The sequence below is a fragment of the Eretmochelys imbricata genome, chromosome 1 (genome assembly GCF_965152235.1).
Source record: "Eretmochelys imbricata isolate rEreImb1 chromosome 1, rEreImb1.hap1, whole genome shotgun sequence".
Taxonomy (NCBI): Eukaryota; Metazoa; Chordata; order Testudines; family Cheloniidae; genus Eretmochelys; species Eretmochelys imbricata.
In genome coordinates this window covers 152,798,699-152,823,335 of record NC_135572.1, presented here as the reverse complement: position 1 = coordinate 152,823,335, position 24,637 = coordinate 152,798,699, and the positions used below count along the sequence as shown (strand labels likewise).

Sequence of the window (24,637 nt, the reverse complement as noted above, 5' to 3'; positions counted from 1 at the left end):
AGATTTTGTTACTTTGGGACTCTGAACATTTCTGTGGGAATCAAACAGGAATGCTGGGATCTTAAATTTGGAATGAACATCAGTCAAGAGAATTTGTACATATTTTCAATGCAAAGTATCAGATTTCATTATGCCATAATTTTAGCACATTTAAAATGTTCTACAAACTTATTAAGACAATCTTATGGCAAATTTCCAAGGTATGCGGTAGATCTAGGTATCATTAATTCTCAGCATGCACTGGCATTCTGTTGCAGGTTAACCTTGCATGAAGTAATATTACAGCTTAAGAAACAAAACAAAGAAACAACAAATCTGCAGAATTCATGTGTGTGTGTTAACAAAAAGGTACTGGATTCAAGTTTCCAATGACTCTGCTATCCAGGATATCACTATCCCTAGTCTTATAACCTGTAGCCAGTGGTGAGCTGGAGCCAGTTCGCACAGATTCACTGGAACCAGTTAGTGGTGCCTTAGGTGGTGCCTTAGGTGCCGACTCTGTGGGTGCTCTGGGGCTGGAGCACCCACGGGGAAAATTTGGTGGGTGCACAGCACCCACCAACAGCTCCCCACCCAGCTCACCTCCGCTCCGCCTCCTCTCCTGAACGCTCTGCTTCTCCGTCCCCTCCCCCGGCTTCCCGCGAATCAGCTGTTCGCGCGGGAAGCCTGGGAGGGCTGAGAAGCAGGCGGGGGCTTCGTGCTCAGGCCCAGGGAGGTGGAAACAAGCTGGGGCAGGGGGGCATGAGGAGGGCCACCCGCACCGCAGCAGGTAACTGGAGGGGCGGAGGGCACGCAGGGGAACCGCTCCCTGCCCCAGCTCACCACCTCCTCCCTGGGCCTGAGCGCGAAGCCGCCTCCTGCTTCTCAGCCCTCCCAGGCTTCCCGTGCGAACAGGTGATTTGCAGGAAGCCGGGGGAGGTGGCGGAGAAGCAGAGCGGGGCGGCGCGTTCAGGAGAGAAGGCGGAGCGGAGGTGAGCTGGGCGGGGGGGGGGGGGGGGAGCTGTTGGTGGGTGCTCTGCACCCACCAAATTTTCCCCATGGGTGCTCCAGCCCCAGAGCACCCATGGAGTCGGTGCCTAAGGCGCCACTTTTGATGTGATCAGTGGGGGGAGCGGCCGCTCCCCCTGCTGCCCCCCCAGCTTCGCTACCCCGCCCCTAGGAGCCAGAGGGACCTGCCAGATGCTTCCTGGGAGCTGCCCCAGGTAAGCAACACTGGGACTCCCCACCTCGCCCCCTAGCAGGTCCCTCTGGCTCTTAGGGGCGGGGCGGGCACCCACTACGGTGGCCGACGAGACGCTCCTGCCCGGTTCTGGGGGCAGTCAGGGGACAGAGGAGGGGGGTGGATGGGGCTGGGATCCCGGGGTGGGAGGGGTGTCAAAGAACGCAGGGGGTTGGATGAGGCAAAAGTCCTGGGGGGCGGGGCCCCGGGGTGGGCCCCGACCCCCTTGTAGGGTGAGGAGGGAACCAGTTGTTAAAATTTTGGCAGCTCATCACTGCCTGTAGCTATGCATGCGTCACACACATTTACAAAAAGATGCATTAACTAGCGTTTTCCTCCCACTTCCGCCATACTTCTCTTTGCATGAGACTAGAGGAGCAATTGTGCTAAAGTGACTCCTGAAATTCAGGACTCCCACGTGGGTGAAGAGACCCTCAAGTCAGGTCCCAGTCTTAGGGCTGCCATCTTCATAATATTTAGAAACTGGACACTCCAGCAGGACTGCCAGAACCTTCCCTGCCCTGTCCCTTCCCCCCTCTGCTTCCCCTCTCCCTCAGTCTAGGTTGAGAGGATCTCGCCTGCAGAGCTGGGGCTGGGAGCTATAGCAACCTGACACAGGTAGGAGGCAGCCCTGGTTGAGTTGGGGCTGGAGCAGGTAATGAGCCAGTGCTTCCCCACTTTCCCCAACCTCAGCAACCGGACTTTGGGTGTCCAGTCAGTAGATCCGCCCGGACACTGTCAGGTCCCCTTTTTGATTGGACTTGCTGGTCAAAAACCAGGCACCTAGCCACCCTACCCAGTCTGCAATATTCTAACAACTCCTCAAGCAAGAGAGAATGAAAAAAAAGCAATTTTTTAGAAGAAGAACGTTAAAAGATTACCTTATCCTCTTATCTTCCACTTTTTTCAAATACTCATCTCTCTTCAATACTCCTAGTATTGTTTCCCTCTCATGTTCCAACAAAAATGACAAATTGATGATCTCCAGGTTTTTTGACATGATTCTCCAATAGTGATTTTTCCAACAGTTGGGTTTCCAGAGAATAAACTGTTTACTGCAAGTTTCAAAGGCACATTTGTCACACAGGTACAAGATTTACAAGATAGCCTGACAGAGAGCTCTTCATTAAATTACCCAGATATTAAAAGCATGTGACCATGTCTTCCACCTGCAGGAGAGAAAGGTTTCTGCTGTGTTCTTTAAGAAATTCTCTCATTTTCCTGGTTACAGAATGTTCATTGCATCTTTTCTGGTCTTCCTTGACATGCTGCAAGCCTTCAACCCACATTCATAGAAGGTGTCTGAGTTCATCTTCAACACATCAACTGTCGTCTGAAGCCACACAACAGCTGGATATTTAGATTCAAACTATCTGAAAGTCAAAAAGAAATAAAAGGAAGTGATTTTGACATTATCCCGGTCTCATCTAAGAGAAGCTAAATGAAACAGTGGTTTGGGAATCAATGTCTAATCACCTGCAGACTAACAGATTGCCCCCAGGGTCATCTATGGCCAGTGCTTTCTCTTTGCTACTGTTTACTCTAAAGTGTATGAATGTCATCATGCAGGCGCCCCTCCTTCTGTAAATTCATTTGCAATTACTCTCTGGTTGTGGAAGTCCTGAATTGGCTAAACTCACTTTGGACTTGATTTTGCTATTCTTATCATGATTAGCACCATGCCACACAAACACTCCACGAATTTCACTCGGACTACTTGGATAGAAAGGTACTGCTTAATGAGAGGAGGGATGGCAGAATTGGGCACGAGATGTCTTTGTGTGCTCTAAGGATATCACATTTCCCTTCCTCCTTCTCTGCCCCCCTCACCAATGGAACAGAACAACAAGAATCCTGAATGTCTATATCTGAGTACTAAACATACCACCATTTCAAACAGTTTGCCTCTGCTTCATGTGGTGCATGACAAGAGAACTAAAATTTTAGGGCTGTTAACCTGGAAGTTCTAGTCATCACTGCCTCACAAACTGGAACTGAAGGAAGGCACAACTGATACCGAGCTTATTCATTTAAGATAGAAGTACATTTTTATATTTGTGTGAGTCTTTTCAAAGGTTGATCTAATCTGAGTGTGTTGGGAAAGTCTGATGTGGGAAGGGGATGAGAGGCTGGGTACAATGGAAACAGGCAGAGCTTGTATACAGTTCCTGCAGCTCTCCTTCCTCATTAAGCCTACTCTCCAGTCACTTTTGAAAGCTTTCCTTGCCTCTCTTACATATTCCATGTAAGTAAAAGGCCAATGGCAAGTGGTACCGAGGTGGAAGCAATAAGAATGAAGTAAAGCTAAAATGGACAACAATGGACCTGAAGAAGAGCAGTGTGTGGCTCGAAAGCTTGTCTCTCTCACCAACAGAAGTTCGTCCAATAAAAGATATTACCACACCCACCTTGTCTCAACAATAATAGGGATAGATAAACTTATGCTTCACTACCTAGTCATCACCAACAAAAGCACAGCCACAAAATACAGTATAACTTGACAAAATGAAAACGTCCTTTCCACTAAATTACTTAAATCTAGGAACAGAAATTCTGAAAAATTAGTGCTCAAGTGTGAGACCCCCCCACCCCCACCACAGCTTGGTGGTGAGCTTATTAGTAAAGCAACTAAATGTCACACTTTCAGGAGATTCTGCCTTGCATTGACTTCTGTTACAACAGGGATTACGTCTGACATTTCATAACCTCTTCTCAGAATGATCTTAAAAACCCCCCACCTCAGATCAATGAAAAGCTTACAGCTCCTCTACAGAATATTGCTTTTTCTCTGAAAGCAATTCAATTGCAATATTACAACAGCAGTGTTTTATGAGATGAAAATGCTGTAAAAAAACAAACATCAGATCTTAGCAGTACTACTGTGATTCAAATAAATATATTATCATGCCCCCTTTTGTGGGTGAAGAAAGTAAGACAAAGAGGTCAAGTGACATGCCCAAGGCACACAGCAACTTAGCTGCAGAGTCAGGAATAGAATTCAGGACTGCCCCACCCTCATCTCTGTGCTTATCCCTCCTGGAACACGGGAAACAAATATTTGAGTTATGGACCAGAGTATGTCCTTTGTTCAGATTGTGATTTATTTTAAATATACCATAAAAATAAAATAATTTAAATATACTTTCTAAGCAATTTTACAATGATTGATAGTAACATGTTTGATATGCTGCTTTTAAAAGAAAAGCACCAACAATGAATTGCTTCTTCTAATTTTCACTCTAAAGTGCACTTGAAGAAGCCTCTATTCATGGTTGGCAGAAGAAGTAGCTGAAAAATGTAATGCTGATAGTTATGTACATAATTTGCATTTGCTGGATTCCACTTCAGCATCTATGTCCTGGCCATGCCCCATTTCCACCCCAACACATTCACTTTTCCTCTGTCTCAGCCAGACTCATTTCAGTGTTCTGGGAGTGCCTAAATGTGCATCCATTTCTAAGAACCGTGCACATCTCCTCCTGCTACATTCAGGTGCTGAGCAAATGGTGATTGCTCATTCTTTGGTTCCTTATACTTTTTAGCAATACTTGGTAGCCAAAAAGACCAGCCAGATCATTCTTCTAAACAGTAGGAACTCTGACCATACCAATTCATTGATGGACATCAGGGTCTCAGTTCAGCGAGGTATGTAAGCACATGCCTAACTTTAAGCACACGAGTACTCCCATTAAGAGCAATTACTTCTAAAGTATGAGTTCTTACTGGCAAACATAAAGCCATATTACTGTATTTGTGAAGCTGAGAGACTGGAAAAAAATATGGAAAAAATCTACATGCGAAGTGAATGTCCCATTACCAAGCTTTAATCCCACAAACAATTCTTTCTGGAAAGCCTAACTGACCCAATTCTAAATCTAATTCAATTCAGTTTACAAACTGGGGAGTTGTAATATACTCATACTAGATATCACCGAAGATAGGATTCAGAGAAGAATTAGGCATTAATGTGGATAATGAGAACGCACATGGTTACATTGGATAGGGTAACTCATGCTTCAGGTAGAAGCCCATTACCAACTGACAGGTCAGGTTCTACTCCCATGGGCAGGTTATCCATTTTGTAGTTTCTTACTCCTCTCTCAAAAGTGTCCACTGATGGTTACCTTCAGAAACAGGAGAGCAAACTGGATGGACACCTGTTATGACAATTCTTGTGTTCGTATCTGCCTGTCTGCACTGTAAAATAGTGGCTTAATGCCATCTGTGTCCTGCACAGAAACCATTACAGCTTTTTTCCACTGAATGCATCCGATGAAGTGAGCTGTAACTCACGAAAGCTCATGCTCAAATAAATCTGTTAGTCTCTAAGGTGCCACAAGTCCTCCTTTTCATTACAGCTTTGTTTGTGAAGTCTATTGAAACTGATTTGACTTGTGTTACAGAACGTCTTCTAGAATATTATAATATTTACCAAGTGGGCAGTCGGGCACAATTAACAGGTACATTATCCAGATTTAAAAGGTGTTTGTAGTTAAAGTCTTTTCCTGTGTAAAAGATACCACTGGTTAACTGTTACAGTGTCACATAGTTCTCCCATTACACAGCCGGAAAAGTTTCACTCGATTTGAAAACTGTTTTTGAATCTTTTACAGAAGTAGTCTAGGGACAAATCCTTCAGTCCTTACTCATGGAAAAAATCTCCCTGATTTCAACAGTGGCTTTACCTGAGTAATGACGGCAAGATTTGGCTCCTGTTGATGTCGGTGTCACCTAAAGTTACTGTTTTGCTCTGGTTTCATATTTACAAAATAGTCTGCCCTATATAAAAACTGTTAAACTACTTTTAGTAAAACACTATTCTCTTTCCTTCTTGCCTACGGCCAAGATTATCGGCTCATGAATCCTGCAGCACAGACGAATAAGGGGATGCAAGGCTACCTAGAAGCCCTGGTCATGGGCATGGACCAGGACCAGGCACTACAGAAATACAAATAATAAAACAAACAAAACAAAATAAATACCACCTGTGCCAGTTGCCCTCATTGCAGGTTGTAATGGAAGGGAAGGAGGCGGGGAACAGCAACCTCCACAGGACCACAACTTCCACCCCCCACCACTCTGGTGTGTGGGCAGAACCCCCAACACACATATCAGTGCAGCTGTGCCAGAAGAAATATTCTGTGCTACGCAGAGTCAGAGTCTGCTTCCTGGTTCCCTTACCACCAGCATCAGAGGGAGGAGTTATCTGGGCAAGATATAGGCCTTACCCCCTGAACCCCAAGCGGGAGCAGGGAGACTCTGTCACAATCTGGTTCCCGAGTTGCTCCTGGGATAGTGACAGTATTTAATTTGGTTTACAAAGTCTTGGACAGTTCCATAATTGGAACCATTGGATTCAGCAGCCAGATCATTTTTCTAAACAGTAGGAACTATGACCATACCAATTTATTGATGGACATCAAGGTCTCAGTTCAGCGAGGTATGTAAGCACATACCTAACTTTAAGCACATGAGTACTACCATTAGCTTCACTGCAACTGCTCATGTGCTTTAAGTTAGAAGCGTACTTCAAGGCCGTACCACACTGGAGGCCAAGTAAGGAGTGAGTCTAGTCTGGGTTTGATGAGTCCTGCAAGGGCTAGGGTTGAGGACTGTTTCATTTAGTATTTTCACCAGCGGTCTGGAAAACACACATTTGCCAAGATACAAAGCAGTAGCAAATGATTGGGAGAAGAGAGAAAGTACCAGTGGGCCAGAGTTCAAATGGAACAAGGGATTATTCCAACGAACAAGAATTAAAATAAAATGAAATTTTAAAATAAGAAGTCAGATTCAAGCTAGTGAGTTCTCCCCCCACAAAGGGAAGAATAAGTGAGCACAGTTAAATTCTGTGATTAACATTAACAGTCTTTTCTGACTTTTATATTTAGGTTTATTGAATCACAAACTTTTGATGTCCTGGTTTTTAAACTCAGACTCCGCTCACTTACAAACGCTTGGGTTTGGCTACAACTACAGTGCTCTAATAACGTTTTAGATAAACACATATCTGTTGGCAAACTTAGGGTTAGAGAGCAGCTAAATGATCTACCCTGAGTATGGGGCAGCACGAAGTAGTGTTGTCCTGGAGCAGCTCAGTTACAATCTGCCCTCTTGATCTCCTTTGCTTCTCCTGGGGGTTGGGGGAAGTAAACCATACCAGGCTTATGCCTGCCAGAGTGCAGTCACCCAGCTTGCTGGTGCAGCAATGCTGACAAGCACATTGAGGGGTGGAGGTAAATGGGGGGCAGAGGGGATGCAATGAACCTAGAGACCACCCAGTCCACACCCTCCTTCACTCCACCCTCCAGCAGGCACAAGGTGGAAGTAGCAGCTCTGCCTCTCCTCCTGTGCTGCAACCACTAAGGAAGCACTTTACACTCCTGTGGCTACTGATGACAGTGCCCTGAAGTGGGACAAAGAGTCTGAGTATGTCCTAGTGAATGAGCCTGCTATTGACAGAGGGTAAACAAGATCTGAAATTTCCATGGCCAGATCATAGAATCAGAACTCGAAGAGACCTCAGGAGGTCATCTAGTCCAGTGGTTCTCAAAGCCGGTCCGCCGCTTGTCCCGGGCGCGCTGGACCGGTTTGTTTACCTGCCGCATCCGCTAGTTCGGCCGATCGCGGCTCCCACTGGCCGCAGTTCGCCGCTCCAGGCCAATGGGGGCTGCGGGAAGCAGCGTGGGCCAAGGGATGGACTGGCCGCCCTTCCTGCAGCCCCCATTGGCCTGGAGCGGCGAACCGTGGCCACTGGGAGCTGCGATCGGCCAAACCTGCGGACGCAGCAGGTAAACAAACTGGTCCAGTGCGCCAGGTGCTTTCCCTGAACAAGCGGTGGACCGGCTCTGAGAACCACTGATCTAGTCCAACCCCCTGCTCAAAGCAGGACCAACACCAACTAAATCATCCCAGCCAAGGCTTTGTCAAGCCGAGCCTTAAAAATCTCTAAGGATGGAGGTTCCACCACCTCCCTAGGTAACCCATTCCAGTGCTTCACCACCCTCCTAGTGAAATAGTCCAGTCCCCTGCACTCAAGGCAGGACTAAGTATTATCTAGACCATGCCTGACAGGTGTTTGTCCAACCTGCTCTTAAAAATCCCCAATGATGGAGATTCCACAACCTCTCTAGGCAATTTATTCCAGTGCTTAACCACCCTGACAGTTAGGAATTTTTTCCTAATGTCAAACCTAAACTACCCTTACTGCAATTTAAGCCCATTGCTTCTTGTCCTATGCTCAGAGGTTAAGAACAACAATTTTTCTCCCTCCTCCTTGTAACAACCTTTGATGTACTTGAAACTCTCAGTATTCTCTTCTCCAGACTAAACAAACCCATTTTTTTCAATCTTCCCTCATAGGTCATGTTTTGTAGACCTTTAGTCAATTTTGTTGCTCTTCTCTGGACTTTCTCCAATTTGTCCACATCTTTTCTGAAATGTGGTGCCCAGAACTTGACACAATACTCCAGATTACTCTGCGCTGATTAGGCCTCAAGTGGAAGAATTACTTCTCGTGTCTTGCTTACAACACTCCTGTTAATACATCCCAGAATGATGTTTGCTTTTTTTACAACAGTGTTACACTGTTGACTCATTTAGCTTGTGATCTACTATGACCCCCAGATCCCTTTCTGCAGCATTCCTTCCTAGGCAGTCATTTCCCATTTTGCATGTGTGCAACTGATTGTTCCTTCCTAAGTGGAGTACTTTGCATTTGTCCTTATTGAATTTCATCCTATTTACTTCAGACCATTTCTCCAGTTTGTCCAGATCTTTTAAATTTTAATCCTGCCCTCCAAAGTACTTGCAACCCCTCCCATGCTTGGTATCGTCCGCAAACTTTATAAGTGTACTCTCTATCTAAATCATTGATGAAGACATTGAACAGATTCTGTGGTTCCATCACTTTCATTCAAGCTTGTATGAGTTATATTGTGATGTGCACACAAAACCATCACCTGCTTTACAGTAGGTAAAGTAGAATAATCTCACAAGACAATATTTGTTTTGGCTCCCATACATTTTGTCAGAAACAGTGGACATTTCTGTTATACCTAAGTGTTTTGTTTAATAAACACTTGGGGCTTGTCTACACGTATAGCTGCATCTCTCCCATCAGCATAGTAAAACTACCTCTGCGAGGGGCAGTAGCTGTGTCTGCAAGAGAAGCTCTCCTGCTGACACAGCACTGTCCACACCGGCGCTTCTGTTGGTGTAACTTATATCACGCAGGGGGTGATTCACACCCCTCAGTGACATACGTTAGGCCGACATAAGCTGCAATGTAGACATAGCCTTGGACATATATCAATAACAGCAGGAATCTTTGCTCAATAGAAAGAAAGCCACAATTGCTAAAAAATGGTTTGATACTATTTACAGGAAAACAACACAATGCTTCTGTATTTTAAAGAGCTATTTACGCCACAGTATTAGGGACTAGGCCTGTGGTTTCACATATCGGCCGAAATGGAAATAAGCCTCCAAAATTGGATTTCTAGTCTCCTTTCACACTCTCCTGTTTCCACCTAATTCTTTAAGTACAGTAGAACCTCAGAGTTACAAACACCTTGGGAAGGGACGTTGTTCGTAACTCTGAACTAAGTGTTATGGTTGTTCTTTCAAGTTTACAAGTGAACATTGACTTAAAACATCTTTGAAACTTTACTCTGCAGAAGAAAAATACTGCTTTTAACCATCTTAATTTAAATGAAACAAGCACAGAAAGTTTTATTACCTTGTCACATGTTTTTAACCCCACCCCCACCCCATTTTTTTTTTCAGTAGTTTACATTTAACACATATTGCCTGATTGCGTATTTCCAGTTCCAAATGGGGTGTGGGGCTGATTGGTGTTCATAACTCTGAGGTTCTCCTGTAGTCAGGAAAACATCTAACATCAGTTGCATTCAGCTCAATATATGAACACACACAGGGTGAATCAGCAGTTTTTGGAAGCTACATTATCTAAGCAGCTCTGAGAGTCTCTTAAAATGTTTGTTGAGCTTTTATTGGACGGCCCCATGGCTGGTTATCTTGCAGTTATCTTCATCCCAAGTGGAATAGAGATTTCACACTAAGCCAGCCAGAGGATTTGGTGGTTTTCCAGATGGCAAATTAGGATACAAGGAGGGATGTGAAGTCCCCCACAGAATTGGCTTGGTTTTATTCTACCTTTTCTTTGGGCCAGAGCCTCCATTTCATGGGCCAAAGAGCTGGGGGATTTCTGAGGCACGAGGAAAGAAGATGGAACCAGCAGAGTGGCAGAATGGCAAACTAGAAATTGGCAGGCCTTTCCATTTGTTTTTGGTTGTTGTTGTTGGTTTTTTGTTTCTTTTTTTTTTTTTTGAGGGGAGGAGTAAAATAACAGCTCACTTTAGCTATGAATATGTACTCCCTGCTAGCCACACCACTGCTGTGCTGAAAGGTAATTTCTGGAATATGGACTCTTCCACTGTAAGGCTGTAGTTAGAAAAATAGGTTTCAGTGTAAGGTTTTGTAAATGAAATGTCTTGCAAAGCCACATAAATATTTGCATGCATACACGACAACATACGCTGCATTCTGTATGTGGGCGTGTGTCCACAGAGATCACATGGAGGGGAGTAGTGGCCCACTCCCCACAAAAGGAGAAACTTGACCCACGCAGATGACAGTTTATTTAAAAAGCCAGGACTCAGTACAGAAAGATATGCTACTGCAGTGAAGGTGTGCAACCATGGGATGTCACAATAATCAAGACACAATGGTCTTCCAATCCCTTCCCCATAAGCCCCTTGACCAGAAGCGGATGATGAGTAGCTCCTAATGGGGAAGGGTAGCTGGATGTGCTATTACCCACACCCACCACCACCAGAGACTTTTGAGGTTCTCCCCCAAGGACAGAGTTTTGCGGGATAGGAAAGAGAAAGAGGGAGAAGCAGGGACATTCCCAGGGTACATCGACATTGGAGCTGGAGGTGTAGTTTTCAGCTCAAGGAGACATATCCACACTAACTCTGCTTGAGCTAGCACACTAAAAATAGAAGTGTAAGCACAAAAGTGCGAGCAGCAGGAGGGGCTTCCCAGCTCAAGTACAATCCCGTTTGAAACCCATGGTACATACTCAGGTGGCTAGCCCCTCCCACCACGTGCTGCCACAGCTCCACTTCTATTTTTAGCACATTTGCTCGCTCAGAGCTAATGCAGGTACATCTATTGGAGCTAGAAATTGCCCCTGCTGCTCTGGTGCAGACATACCCACTGATCTGGGATTTCCCAGGTCCCAGCGTCCAAAAAAATTAGGGGTAGGCAAGCAACTCCATTGGCCCCTTGCAGGCTACGAATGGGTATGGGCAGCAGACAACAAAGCCTAGGTCTCCCCAGCAGGCAGAACGTTACAGCTCAATCATCTCTGAGCCAATTCAGAGAGAGAGAGAGAGAGAGAGAGAGAGAGAGAGAGAGAGAAGAGGCAGGGACGCTCCAAGGGCCATTCAGAGTGCCCCCTGCATGAACAGGGTATGTGGTGTGGTGATTACCCCCATAGTTAGCCTCCATCTTCAGAGAGGCAGGTTTAAAGAAAGAGTGGCTGCTTCATGCAGAAGATTCTGCGGTGGGAAACAGGATGAAGCCTACCCAAATCCCCACAGAGGTGAGCCAACTGCCTTCCCTTACTGAGGAAGCTAAGGAACAGCCAAGTGTTCCTGTGGCTAAGACCACAGCCAAAAGTGGGGAGATTAAGGCAGTACTGCATAGTATATGATTCTTGTTCAATTTCACACCCTGGATGGTCACCTCAGGATGCATATTTTGCACTTGGAAGTCAGCTGCCTCTTCAGTCACAGCCAGACCCAATTTATTATTAAGGGCAAATTAAGAGATGTAGGTTTTATTGAGTGCTGGACAATTCCATAATTAGTGCAACACGGTGGTTGGGGTTTTTTTTGGTTTTTTGGTTTTTTGGGGCGGGGGAGGGTTGTTTTTTTGAAGAAATGATTGGATGTCAGATTCAGACCTGAAAGTTGACTGCAATGCATTGGGAGGCATCAGGTCTTGCATAAAACAAAACATTACCCCCATAAAAAGCAGCAGCTGTTGGTCCCTGTTATTAGGATTAGCATGATCCAAACCTACCTTTCAGCACATAGCACACCACCACACCAGCGGGCCTAGACCCTTTCCTCCCACAATCCCCAGAGGGAACAGACAAGTTGTCCCACAACACCCTGCAAATGTGAGTACAGAGCAGCACAGTGAATTGTAGGGCTATGAATCCTGGGATACCTGCCCAGAGAGCTGTACTGCTTGTCATGGCGAGATGCAGCGGATGTGTGGGGTATGACAGCACAGTGATGTGGCTGCATTATCGCGGGTTAGGTTACCATGGATTAATTTACCCCATGATTTGCATGCAGTAAAGATACAGCCTCAGACAAGTTCTTAGCCACCAGAGGTGCCACCAATCTTTACAAACACAACTGCACATATGCTTATATACAAAATAAATCAGCAAAAAGGAAAGGAGGACTTGTGGCACCTTAGAGACTAACCAATTTATTTGAGCATAAGCTTTTGAGAGCTACAGCTCACTTCATCGGATGCATATAGCTCACGAAAGCTTATGCTCAAATAAATTCATTAGTCTCTAAGGTGCCACAAGTACTCCTTTTCTTTTTGTGGATACAGACTAACACAGCTGCTACTCTGAAAATAAATCAGGAATCTCATTTGCATTCCAGAACTCCCGCACCTAAAATCTCCTGTGTTTCTTGGGTAAAGTCCCTCTGGATTCTAGGGCAATATATGAAGAGAGAGCAGGATGAAAATTTAGTCCTGATGAACTGTCTCACTGTTGCCACTATCCAACAGCTCTTGTTATAAGATATCCCTCCTGCTTCTAAACCACTTTGATTGTTTAGTCAGAAGTCTGTGCGTAGTCAATGACTTTGTGGTACAGCATCACAGACTATGTTTTTGGTATGTACTCTAACATGGCAGTACTGGAACTCAGGTGTCAAAACTAAGGCAGCACACCTTCACTTTCACTGGGGCCAGATCTACACTACAAATGTCTGCCTGGACAGTAATGTTGGTTAGGGGAGTGATTTTTTACATTTCTATACTGGCAAAAGGCCTTGTGTGTAGATGCAGTTAACGGCAAACTTACTGCATTTGTGAAAATGGAATAAGCTATATAAGTAAAGTCACGCTTTTGCCAGTATAAGCTGCATCTCTACTAGGAGGGGTTTGCAGATATAACTATACCAGGCAAACCTTTTCTAGGGTACACTAAGCCAGACCTATTCAGACAGAGATCGAGAGGCTTTTTTTTTCCACTTCAATCTATCAAGAACTAGAGCCCATTCTTGAACTTTTCTCCATTCCTAACAGCAATAACTTAATATGCTGGCTTTGACACTACAGAACCAAGGGCACCGATACATATATTAACTTTCTAGACTCCAGTTAAAACACAGCAAGTCTGTATACACCCCAGACACACTCACTGGGAAGTCAAAAAATGACATCTAGAACTAGGATAACATCATTAGCTAAACTCTCAAAAAGCACACCATGTCTACAACTATCTATTAGTTTAGGACTTTTGCCTCTTTCTCACAGTCCAGGCCAACATACAATTCTACACAAGAGAAAGAAAGGACTGTCACTGTCATTTCTAATAAATGCCAGCAAAAGCATTAAAGTTATATACCATAATAAGAACTTTAACACATGTAAATCTTACCTTTTTTCAAAGTGTAACAGTTGGCTCACCTGTTTTTCTGTTCCAACTGTGGAATACTGCTATAGGTACAGAATGTTATATACAGGAACTAGAAAAACCTGCCTCACTTCCCCCAACAATCTATTTGCACAATGCACACACCCAGCTGTGCAACGTAATGTTTGCCAGCAGCAGTCATTCAGCTACCACAGTACCAGGAAATACTTGTTGTACTAACCCACTGAGTTTGCAAAGGAACTAGAAGTGGCTTCTTCCTTTAAGAGCCTATTTGGCAAACTCTGAAGTAAAGTGGTACAGTACCTGTCAGAGGAGAATTATTAATTTATTTAAACAGCAACTGGGTTAATGGGACACAGATCCCTGACTGGGGCCTCCAGGTATTACCATAATATAAATAATAAAACTAACAATTACTTCTTTCTTTTCAAGAGACTCTGAACATGGGCTTTGAGTCCTTTACATGCAGCATGGGGAAGAAATACAAACTGACAAAATATTTACTAAATTAATGAAAATACCATGCACTCTTCTGGCAGTAACTGGCAGTAACATTATTTGAAATGGTTAAAAGTACAGAATAAAGTTCACTCATGTTAACATTACTGCATTCGTACGAATAAAAGCCCATACAGGTGTACTGAAACCTCCAACTTCTTAAATCAGTGTCACCTATTGTAGTTAAGGATTATACATTCTATCAGTATGTTTGAGTTCAAAATAATCAGAGTCTTACGTCACATTCATCATGCAAACATAAGCATTACTTGGAAGCTGTTCTTTTAGATCAGGAATAATGCCAACTCTCTCACACTGTCTGGGCAAAGCTCTTCCCATTTACCTACAAGATTACTACTCTTTCCATGATCAGAGCCAAAACCCCACAGCGGTGTCTAATTTCCACCACAGGGATGTACATATATGTAATAAAGTTTCAACAGTAATAATGTTTGAAGATTTAGAATGCTCTGTTAGTGGTAATTAATTCTAAAGCATCACACTTTACACTTGGAAAAAGTAAACAGAAAGGTTAAGTGACTTGCCCAAGGCCCATATTATGACAGAGCTCAGATTGAGCACAGTTCCTGACTTCTAGCCACCTGTTCACTCAGCTAGACTCTGCAGCCTCTATAGTATTGCCATATGCTTATTTGGAGCTATTATTTTACGGCTTCCAAAGGTTTCACTAGAAAAACACACAAAACCCACTACAGACACAATGAACTGTTCAGTTCCAGTGCAGGACTTCAACCCTGCCCAGCTCCACAAAACATCACAGTACAGTTCAGCGTATGAATTGAGTATATCTATTTACAGTGCAATTTAAAAAAAATACAATTTAGATAAACAGTAGCAAACTGGAGAATTTCTGTATTACTGTGTTCAGAGTAACTACATATGTGACAGAATATTATGGAGGAGGATTCCTAGTTGCTTTGGAAGCAAAGGACACTATTTACAGAATCTACTGTGATATGGGACACTACACACACACAGTGAATACCAATTAAACTAGCTACAATATCCAAAGAACTGGGGCGGGGAGGGATGAAATACCTGAGCTGACATTGCCATCAACTTTATAACATCCTCCTCCTCTAAGCACGTCTGCCTCTGAAAATTAATACAATTCTCATAGCCTTGCCATTCACAGACTCCTCAGCTTCTGGATACACAAGTAATTCCGCTTCCCCCAGATGGAAATGCCCTTCTCCATCGATGGCCAGCAAAAAGACCATACGCACTTCAGACTGAAACTTGAGGGAACATCTACACAGCAATTAAATACCCATGACTGACCTGGTCAGCTGACTCAGATTCTCAGGGCTCAGACTGCAAAACTGAAATGTAGACATCCAGGCTCCAGCCAGAGCCCACGCTCTGGAACCCCACAATGGGGGAGCCTGAGCCCAAATGGCAGTTTTGAGTTCTGCAGCCCCAGATCTGCAAACCCAAGTTAGCTAACCCAGGTGTTTAACTGCTGTGCAGATGTACTCAGTGATCCAGGTGTTCCTGACCTCCAGACTGGATTACTGTGTTCTCTCTGCCTACCTACCTGTATTGGGGGAGGGCAAAAGCTACAGTTGGTTCACACCACAGCAGCCCATCTTCTCAGCTAACACAGGCCATTCAGAGCTCATCACTGCGACACTCTGCTCTCTTCATAGTCTCCCCAATTAACGCTGGTCAAATTCCAGGTTTTAACCCTCACCTTCAGTGTCCTCCACTCTGAGGAATGACCTCACCCCTGTGTTCATGACCCCCCATCACAGCAACAATGGAACCATCAATGTTAGAGTGAAACCTGGCAGCTCTGCAGAGGACAGAGCTTTCTAGGTCACTGGCCACGAATCTGGAACTCAATCCTTGGAGACAGCAGGATGACCATGAACCTTCAGCTCTTTCAGAACAAAATCCAGTGTTTGCTTCTTCAACCCAGCCAAAACAAACAAACAAACCCAGTCACACGCAGGAGGGAAAAGGAGGTAGATATACCTGTGCGTGCACACGTCAACATTCTGGGAGGTGCCCAGACACCACAGTGTTTTAAGAACCTAGACAAGCAGTACCAAGAGCCTTGGTTCCATTGAGCCACCTGAACAGCTCAAAAGCACTGGAAAGTAACTAACTGGCCAGCTGGCAATTCCCCTCCCATAAAGGAATCCGTGGGTGGTACTGAGCCAGTGATATCCCACCCTCGTGGCCTCTGGCATGGGGAACGTTAGGAACAGGACTAGGAAGAGAAGGCATGTGTGGAGTGCTGTAGTGCTCCAAAGATCCAGGGCTGGTGAAACAATCCTTTCAGAGCCATTAGTAGTAGATGGGAATTAAAGCAGCCTTGAGGGACTGAACCAAATCCTAACAGCCCCAGAAGAAGCGAAGACACACTGGTGATATCAAGCCACCTTTGTGAGCATGTCCCCACCACCAGATTCTGAGCAGAGTGCAGCTCAGCCAAACCAGAACCCAGGGTCATAGATTTCACACTGAAATACACTAAGCCTGGCTCGAGTTTTGCCTTTGTAATCAAGCTTGAAACCAAACAAAACTCTAGTTTCACTATCTAAGTATTGCCCAGCTTTAACTGTTACATTTAAAAGTAAAATAGAAGGAGGGAGGGGAGAGAGGGAATCCACAAAGTGACAATTTTTCTCCTTTTGTTTTGCTCACCACTGAGTAAATAGAGTTCATTTTACTGGCTGAGTATTCAACAAAAAGAGACTGCATATCTCATAATGCAAATAAAAACAAATTCAAAGTCTGCTTGCAAAATTAAACAAAAAAAAAATCACCACCATAAAATGAAGGAAGAATAAATGTTTTTCATTTGCTATTGCAAAACAAAAGAACATCTGTGTGATGTGAAATCACCCAGAAAGAAAAAGCTTAGGAAATGAGTCACCTCAATTTTATCATTTTTCTTGCAGCACTTGTTAAAGCAGCGTTTATACAGAGCTCCAGCTTACCTTGTTATGTTTAAACTATGTCCTGTTTCTTGTCACTTTTTGTGATGAAATGCAAATGCAATGAATTTCACTCTGGAAGGGGGTAGATTTAAAACACCATGATGCACAGCTTATATAAACATTCTGTTCAACAGCCTGCAATATATCTGAAATACCAATAAAAATACTAATCAGATGTGGGGGTTATAATTATAATCAGCAAATGGAGTTTGCTGATACTGGATAGTTTACCTCAAAGTACATGTAAGGGTCCTCCCCACATGAAAACCAGAGTTTTAGTTTGGCCTTTGGCAGTTAGAATTTACTATTGGATAATAACTTCACTTGGGTTGGAAAATAAGCAACAAGTACAATAATATGGAACTTTCTGACAGATTCCCTTCTAAATTTTGTTGAGTTTTCCCCACTATATCCCTATATTATAATACTCCAAATGTAGAGAAAAAGTGAGGGTGTACTGTATATTATAGTCTGAGGTGTTTGGTCCAATGGATAGGGCACTGTGCTGGGATGCTGGAGATCACCACCAGGTCTGCCACTGACCTGCTGTGTGGCCATGAGAAAGTCACCTGACCTCTGTTTCCCCTCTCACTCTTTATCTGTCTTGTCTATTTAGATTGCAGGCTGTTCTCGGCAGGGATTATCAATTACTATGTGTATTTGTACAGTGTCTAGCACAATGGGATCCCAATCTATTTGGAGCCTCTAGGCTTCACTATAATACCAACAACAGGAAGGTGTTTGACATGATGTACAGCAAAACAAGAGAGAAGAATTACATTCTTTATTTAACAAGGTGCTTCCATCTGTTCTGTTGTGAAAGACGTCTGTTTCATTCAGTCAGCCAATCACTTACTGCAGCAGCCAAAATAAAGATATCTTTGACCATAATAGAACGGTTTCTAAAAGTAGTAAGTAGAGTTGATCATGGAAAACTGTTCTGTCAGAAAATGCTGATTAGGTTAAATTAAACTTTTAGTGGGAACATATTGAGTTACTCAAAATTTTCAATGGGAAATTATCAAGACAGTTAATTTCAACCTTATCGTTTTGATTTTTATGTCATAATGTAAAAGTCAAAATTTTCCAACTAATATAGTCAAAACAAGAAGTTTTGATCTTATCAAAATATTTCACAAAAAATGCCAAGATTTTAACTTTTTGTTCCAATTCAGGCTGACATTTTTCATGTGAAAACTTCAATTTTGCCAAAAAAAAAAAGTAAAGTTATTTTCTATTGGGAAAATTGAAATGATGGCTACCCACCTTCCACCTGGAAGACTTATCAATTTCACTTTCTGCCTTCAAGGAGAAAGTGAAATTGACAAGAACTTTCCAGGTGGGCAAGCAACCAGCCAAAAAATTCCATTTCAGTTCTCCTGCAATGGAATTTTTCCAAATTTGTCCCACAACGAATGTCATTGTTTTCATTTTTTTTTTTTTTTAATCCCAGTCAGGACAACACTTTTCCCCCAAAACCATGAAATTTTCCCTGGGATAGAAATTCCATTTTTCAGCCAGCTCTAATTCTCCCTTGCAAAACCAGAAGCTTGTAGTTACAAATATTTAAGAACTTAAAGAAAGATTCCCATAAATAGGTTCCTGCAGAAGACACAGTAATATCTGTTTTCAGCTAGGATGTAAATGGTGAAACCTTTCTCCATGTTTCTGATATTTCTCAACTCAGAATTAATGTCAGAGAACCAAGTATAAAAAATGATTCATCAACCCCATTACAAAGCCTCAGCACACTGTATAGAAGAACTAAAGAGGTTATTTTAATCTTCAGGTCGATGAGTAGAAATGCTACGAAGACTATAAGCTACAATAGTTTTAATACTCATTTTGAATTTGAACACAATACTAGTTTATGATAACTTTCAAAACACATAAGAGTCAAAGGCAGCAGTCAATTGAATTGTCTCGTTAGACTGACCTCACTCTTGGTAAGGCAACTCACATCTTTTTATGTATTTACACCTGCTCCTGTATTTTCCACTCCATGCATCTGATGAAGTGGGTTCCAGCCCACGAAAGCTTATGCCCAAATATATTTGCTAGTCTCTAAGGTGCCACAAAGACTCCTCGTTGTTTTGACAAATTTAAGTGCGACTTCAACATCTTAGAGAGGTCAAGTAGACAATATTTAACTCTGCAATCTTAAGTCATTTTTTGGTTGTTACTTGTTGTGAGAGGGTCGGGCCAGATGGCTACAGGAGAGTGATTTTTTTTCCAGGAAGTGGGCAGGCAAAACCCGCCCATACAGGAGAGTGATAGAAGGCAGATATATTAGCCCCAGGTTAAGTAGGTCCCTTTTCCCTGGGTAAGGTAACAGGGAAGGTTCCAGAACAATCAGAAACTTTCTGGAAACAATTAAGGCAGACAGGCTGATTACAACACCTGCAGCAAATCAAGAAGCTGCTAGAATCAATTAAGGCAGGCTAATCAGGGCACCTGGGTTTAAAAAGGAGCTCACTTCAGTTTGTGGTGCGTGTGAGGAGCTGGGAGCAAGAGGCGCAAGAAGCTGACAGTGAGAAGGTGTACTACTGGAAGACTGAGAAGTACAAGCATTATCAGACATCAGGAGGAAGGTCCTGTGGTGAGAATAAAGAAGGTGTTGGGAGGATGCCATGGGGAAATAGCCCAGGGAGTTGTAGCTGTCATGCAGCTGTTACAGGAGCCACTGTAGACAGCTGCAATCCACAGGGCCCTGGGCTGGAACCCGGAGTAGATGGCGGACCCGGGTTTGCTCCATCCCCCGCAACTCCCTACTTGATACTGGAGGAGTTGACCTGGACTGTGGGTTCCACCAGAGGGGAAGGCTCTGGCCTGTTCCCTGATCCACTGGATCAGCCGAGACTGTGGGGATTGTTCCTCTTCCTTTCCCCATGCTGGCCAGTGATGAGGCTAACTGAGTGAACAGCAGATTTGAGCCACGAAAGTGGCCAAACTGAGGGCTGCCATGAACCTCTGAGGTGAGAAAATCCGTCAATAAGTGCAGGACCCACCAAGGCAGAGAAGGAACTTTGTCACACTTGTTTAACCTATCAAATTGTCATGTTATAACCAGCAGGTACCACTTGTGGCACATTTCTTTTAGTGAAAGTTGTTATAAAATTAAGTAACAATTGTAGAAAGATGCCAAGGCTACAGATTACCAACTAGAAAATAAAAAAGATGTATTCTGACTACAGGAGAAGAAACAAATTAGCCAATCAAAAGAATTAAATGAAAGTACAGTTCTGCATTTATCCATCATAGAATTCAAAGTTATGTCCAGTTAGAACTGCAATCATTTAATTAATTTGGAATTCTATTACCCTTTGACTGCAAGTAATATAGGCACTGTTTTATAACTAGGGGGGCAGAGGGATTTCCACATGGCATTAGAAAATAGCAACTAAAATTAGTCTGATTTAGTTTCTTTCATATTGATGCAATGGAACTATGACAATTAATTATTAGAAGAGACAATTGTGCAATATGATATTTTGGAAGTTGCATGTAATCATGTCAATAGAACTATTGTAACGCATAGGTGTAAGTTTCTAAAGTTAAGCCTATGCCTGCAAACTTAACTGTGGCATTCCCTTACTTGACTGCCTAACCATACAACCATAACATTTCCTTAATGGACCTATTAGTATACCATTGTGTAGTATGTTGACTCCTAGACAATGGCAGGATCCAGGTTTTAATGGGCTTTAACATTGTACACATGGTATTTTTAAGAGTCTTATCAATTCTCCAGAAGAGATTTACTACATTGGCACAAATCAGTTTTGTGTATCAGCAATAAAATATGTAAGATAAGAGACTATTAGGAAGTTTATTATCCTGTTGCTTCTCTCATTAAAAAGTAACAGCTTTTATCTTGCTGAAGTCCTAAGCAGTAAGGACCTGGTCCAAAGCCACTGAAGTCAAGCAAAGACTCATTGAATGCAAGGGGCTTTAGATTGGGCCCTAACAACAATAAATCATAATAAATAAAAGTCAGCTCATTTGCATCAGCAGAACACTTGCTACAACATAATTAAGGCCATGATTATGTCAAAGATTTTGAATGAGTGTAGCTTGTAATTACTCCCTCAAGGGATATCCGAAAGGTTGACGCTGACACTTGGTGGACCCCTACATAGATCTGTGCCCTGAACATTGGGTTGCAAGGTCAGGATATTAGTATACACTGAACACTCAGATTTAAGTTTAGGGACTGTAGAGGTGAGCACCTGATAAGAAATATCACTATTCCATTTCAGAAGTGAGACAGTCAATACAGCCAAGTACAGTGCTGTCTTGTCACTTTTCAAACTTCAAGGCAAAAGAGTGGGAGAGGATCAAAACTGTCTGGACGTATTTAGTCTAAATCTCAGAATATCATAGCTTCCATCCACAATCATGTGACAAATGTACAGCTGCAGTCATCACTTGAGTAAAGTGTTTAAAACCCAGACACATTAAATTGTGGAAAAAAAAAATCTAAAAAAAGAACATTTTGTAGGTAAGCAGTTGGTAGCACATAATCTCAAAGTGCTACTGAATTAGCACTCCTGATTGCTACTATGTGGAATTTAGAATGCCTCTACTTCCATCACCAAATGACAGCAGTAAGCATTGCTTTCACAGACTAGCTCCTGATCTCCACGTTAGTCACCATTTGCTGAGGGGTGGGGAATTAACAGAATCATTGTTTTCCCAATAATTTAGATTTTAAATTTAACATTCTACTTTTCCTGGGAAGTGTAAATAATAGTAAATGTTATCAAGTATACTTTTTTGATAATTGAACATTACATTTAACACTTGTGTTACTTAAGCTACAGAAATAGTGACTTACTTCCAGACAGCAACTGTAAGGGCTAGTTTTAAAGCTAGATTTATGTTTTGCTTATCCTTCAATAGTTTCTCAAGTCCACGCTATTATAAACCTGAAATAAGAGACCCAAACTTTAGGGAAAGGATGTTGTTAACAGAATCTGAAACCAAATCTGAATGTTGTGGCCACTCCGATCTCTGCAATACCAAAACCTTGAATCTCAACACTGCCAAATTTTGAGGTTTGGGGGAAGAGAGAGGAAAAAGAGAGTAAGAGACCAGCAGTCAAAATCAGGATTTTGCAGCTCAGGCTCCAGCTCAGAGTTGAGCCAAATTCATGTGTGGACATATACTGCAAGTTACGAATTCAGAATATGTTTCAAATAAACAACATTGGAAGTAGGATATCCCTTTTAATATTTATGGAAAGCCGTATATTCATGACACACAATCACTTCCATTAAAAGGTTTTAATGTTAGACTGAAGTGAAAAATAGAATCCCCCAATTCTTCTCTCTGAAGCTTGCACTAACCTCGTAAGACCACTACCCTGGCAGTACTCAGTCTGGCAACACTAACACAGAGAAGCAACAATGACACCAAAATAGAAGTACTGAAAGACACTGCCACAAGAAAAGAGGTGTGCTGCGGACACAAATGATGGCAGCACCGGTGACATCCTCATGATGAAATGGAGCATCCTTGTGGATGCTAGACCTATTGCCAAACTCCTCTGCATATGCACACATTTTCTTCCTGCAGTGTTAACAGGTAGCTGTGCTATATGGGAGTTCCCAGACACCTGTCAGTTGCTTTCTAATTATTTTACCTGAACATGCATTTGCCTGCATAATTAGCATATACGTATGCAGAACTGGGCAAAAAATGGCTTTAGGAAACTTGTGAGGTACAAAATTACAGGATACATAGGACTGTACTTCTTCTAAAGTAGGTTAATTTGTTCCCTTATAAAGTTAATAAAAGTAGAATCACCTCAAGAGGAATGGTTTGATTTGAAAGCAATATGCAGGTTCAGAAACCTCTTCCAGTTTTGTAGATACAGGGATTAGGTCTTATTCAGAACCGTTTTAAGTAGTATCATGAAAGTCACAAGAACCAGAAATAAACCAGCTTGCATGTATGTCAAAGGTACAGAAAATAACTATACCTTGCATTGTTTATTTTTCACATAGGTAAGACACCTTATTTCTTTGAATGTGCATTGACTTATTATATCAGGCATTTTAACAAGGGCTGTTCAACTTGCCCAGAACTTCAATCTTTACAGAAACTGGAGCAGGTGACTAGCTCCTTGGAAAGCACCCCTCACCCAGGACAACAATGCATTTAACTGGACCTGCCTGCTAGGTTTTTCCTCCCCCTTGACGAGGGAGGCATTAAATTGACTCTAAATCAGTTGACTCATTCAGCCTTCAAACCCTATTATTCTGGAGGTAAATTTCCTTTGGCAGAAGAACACGCTGTTACTCAGACATTGTTAGAAAACTCACCAAACTAACCTTTTAAAATAATATTTTCCTCAAAGTTTTGTTTTCTAGCTTCCGTTAAAGTCAAAAATGATTGATAACATATTTGTGGACACACTCTAGTGCTTCAGCCTAAGAAGAAATAAGGCAATACTTTCCTATCAAACATGATGCTCCAAAGCCTGCCTATGAATACAGTAAAAATACACAGGCTACCTAATAAGACCTACCACATAGTTATGAGGGTAGATGTGCCCATACTAGATTAACAATAAAGATTCTCCCAATCATATCAGTTCCCTGAACTCTTGAAGTAAAGATGGAAAGAACTAGCCAGTAAATGTAATCTCCTTATCATAGGTTATTCTGCGCTCAGTCAGAAAAGTGGATTGTGCACCAGTAGTCAGTTTCCTGAAGTTTGTTGCCAGGAGAGGAGAGTACTCCTATGCTTAATAGGTGATTCTGAACATTTATCTCCAGGTTAATAATACCGGCTCTGTATAAAGCAGCCACAGATCCAGTCCTTGACATAGAACCAAAATATATAGACCAATAAAAAAAGTGAAAGTTATATACTGCTGACTCATTCTGTGGGGCCCTATTGTCTCCAACATAACGTTGTGAGCTGTCCTGTAGAAGCACATACAGACTTGGCATCTCCTTGCATACACTGTATAAACAAGAAAGGAACAAAGAGAAATTTGGTAAGCAGCAGTTAAGAAGTATTTGGGACATCGCAGGGGTTACAGTGGTGCCTGGCATCTTTGATCTGAGCCCTCTCTGCTCACAGAGTATCCTTCAGTGACACAATGGTTTCTGTCCAAAGGAGAGACTGCTACCCTCTTCATGCTTGTGGCCAGTGACAGGCTACCACTGACCTGCCTCCTTACAAGAGGACATTGATAGCATTCGCCTTAAAGGCATC

The 24,637-nt window shown here is 42.8% G+C and overlaps 1 protein-coding gene across 1 annotated transcript in view; it reads right to left on the bottom strand.

Moving 5' to 3' along the window:
- Positions 1-2,219, bottom strand: part of SYTL5 (synaptotagmin like 5) — a 121,507-nt gene extending 119,288 nt beyond the window's left edge. The window contains exon 1 of the mRNA XM_077807219.1: positions 2,101-2,219. Within this exon, the coding sequence (XP_077663345.1) occupies positions 2,101-2,219 (119 nt within the window). The remainder of the gene's footprint in view (positions 1-2,100) is intronic.
- Between the last annotated feature and the right edge of the window lie 22,418 nt (positions 2,220-24,637).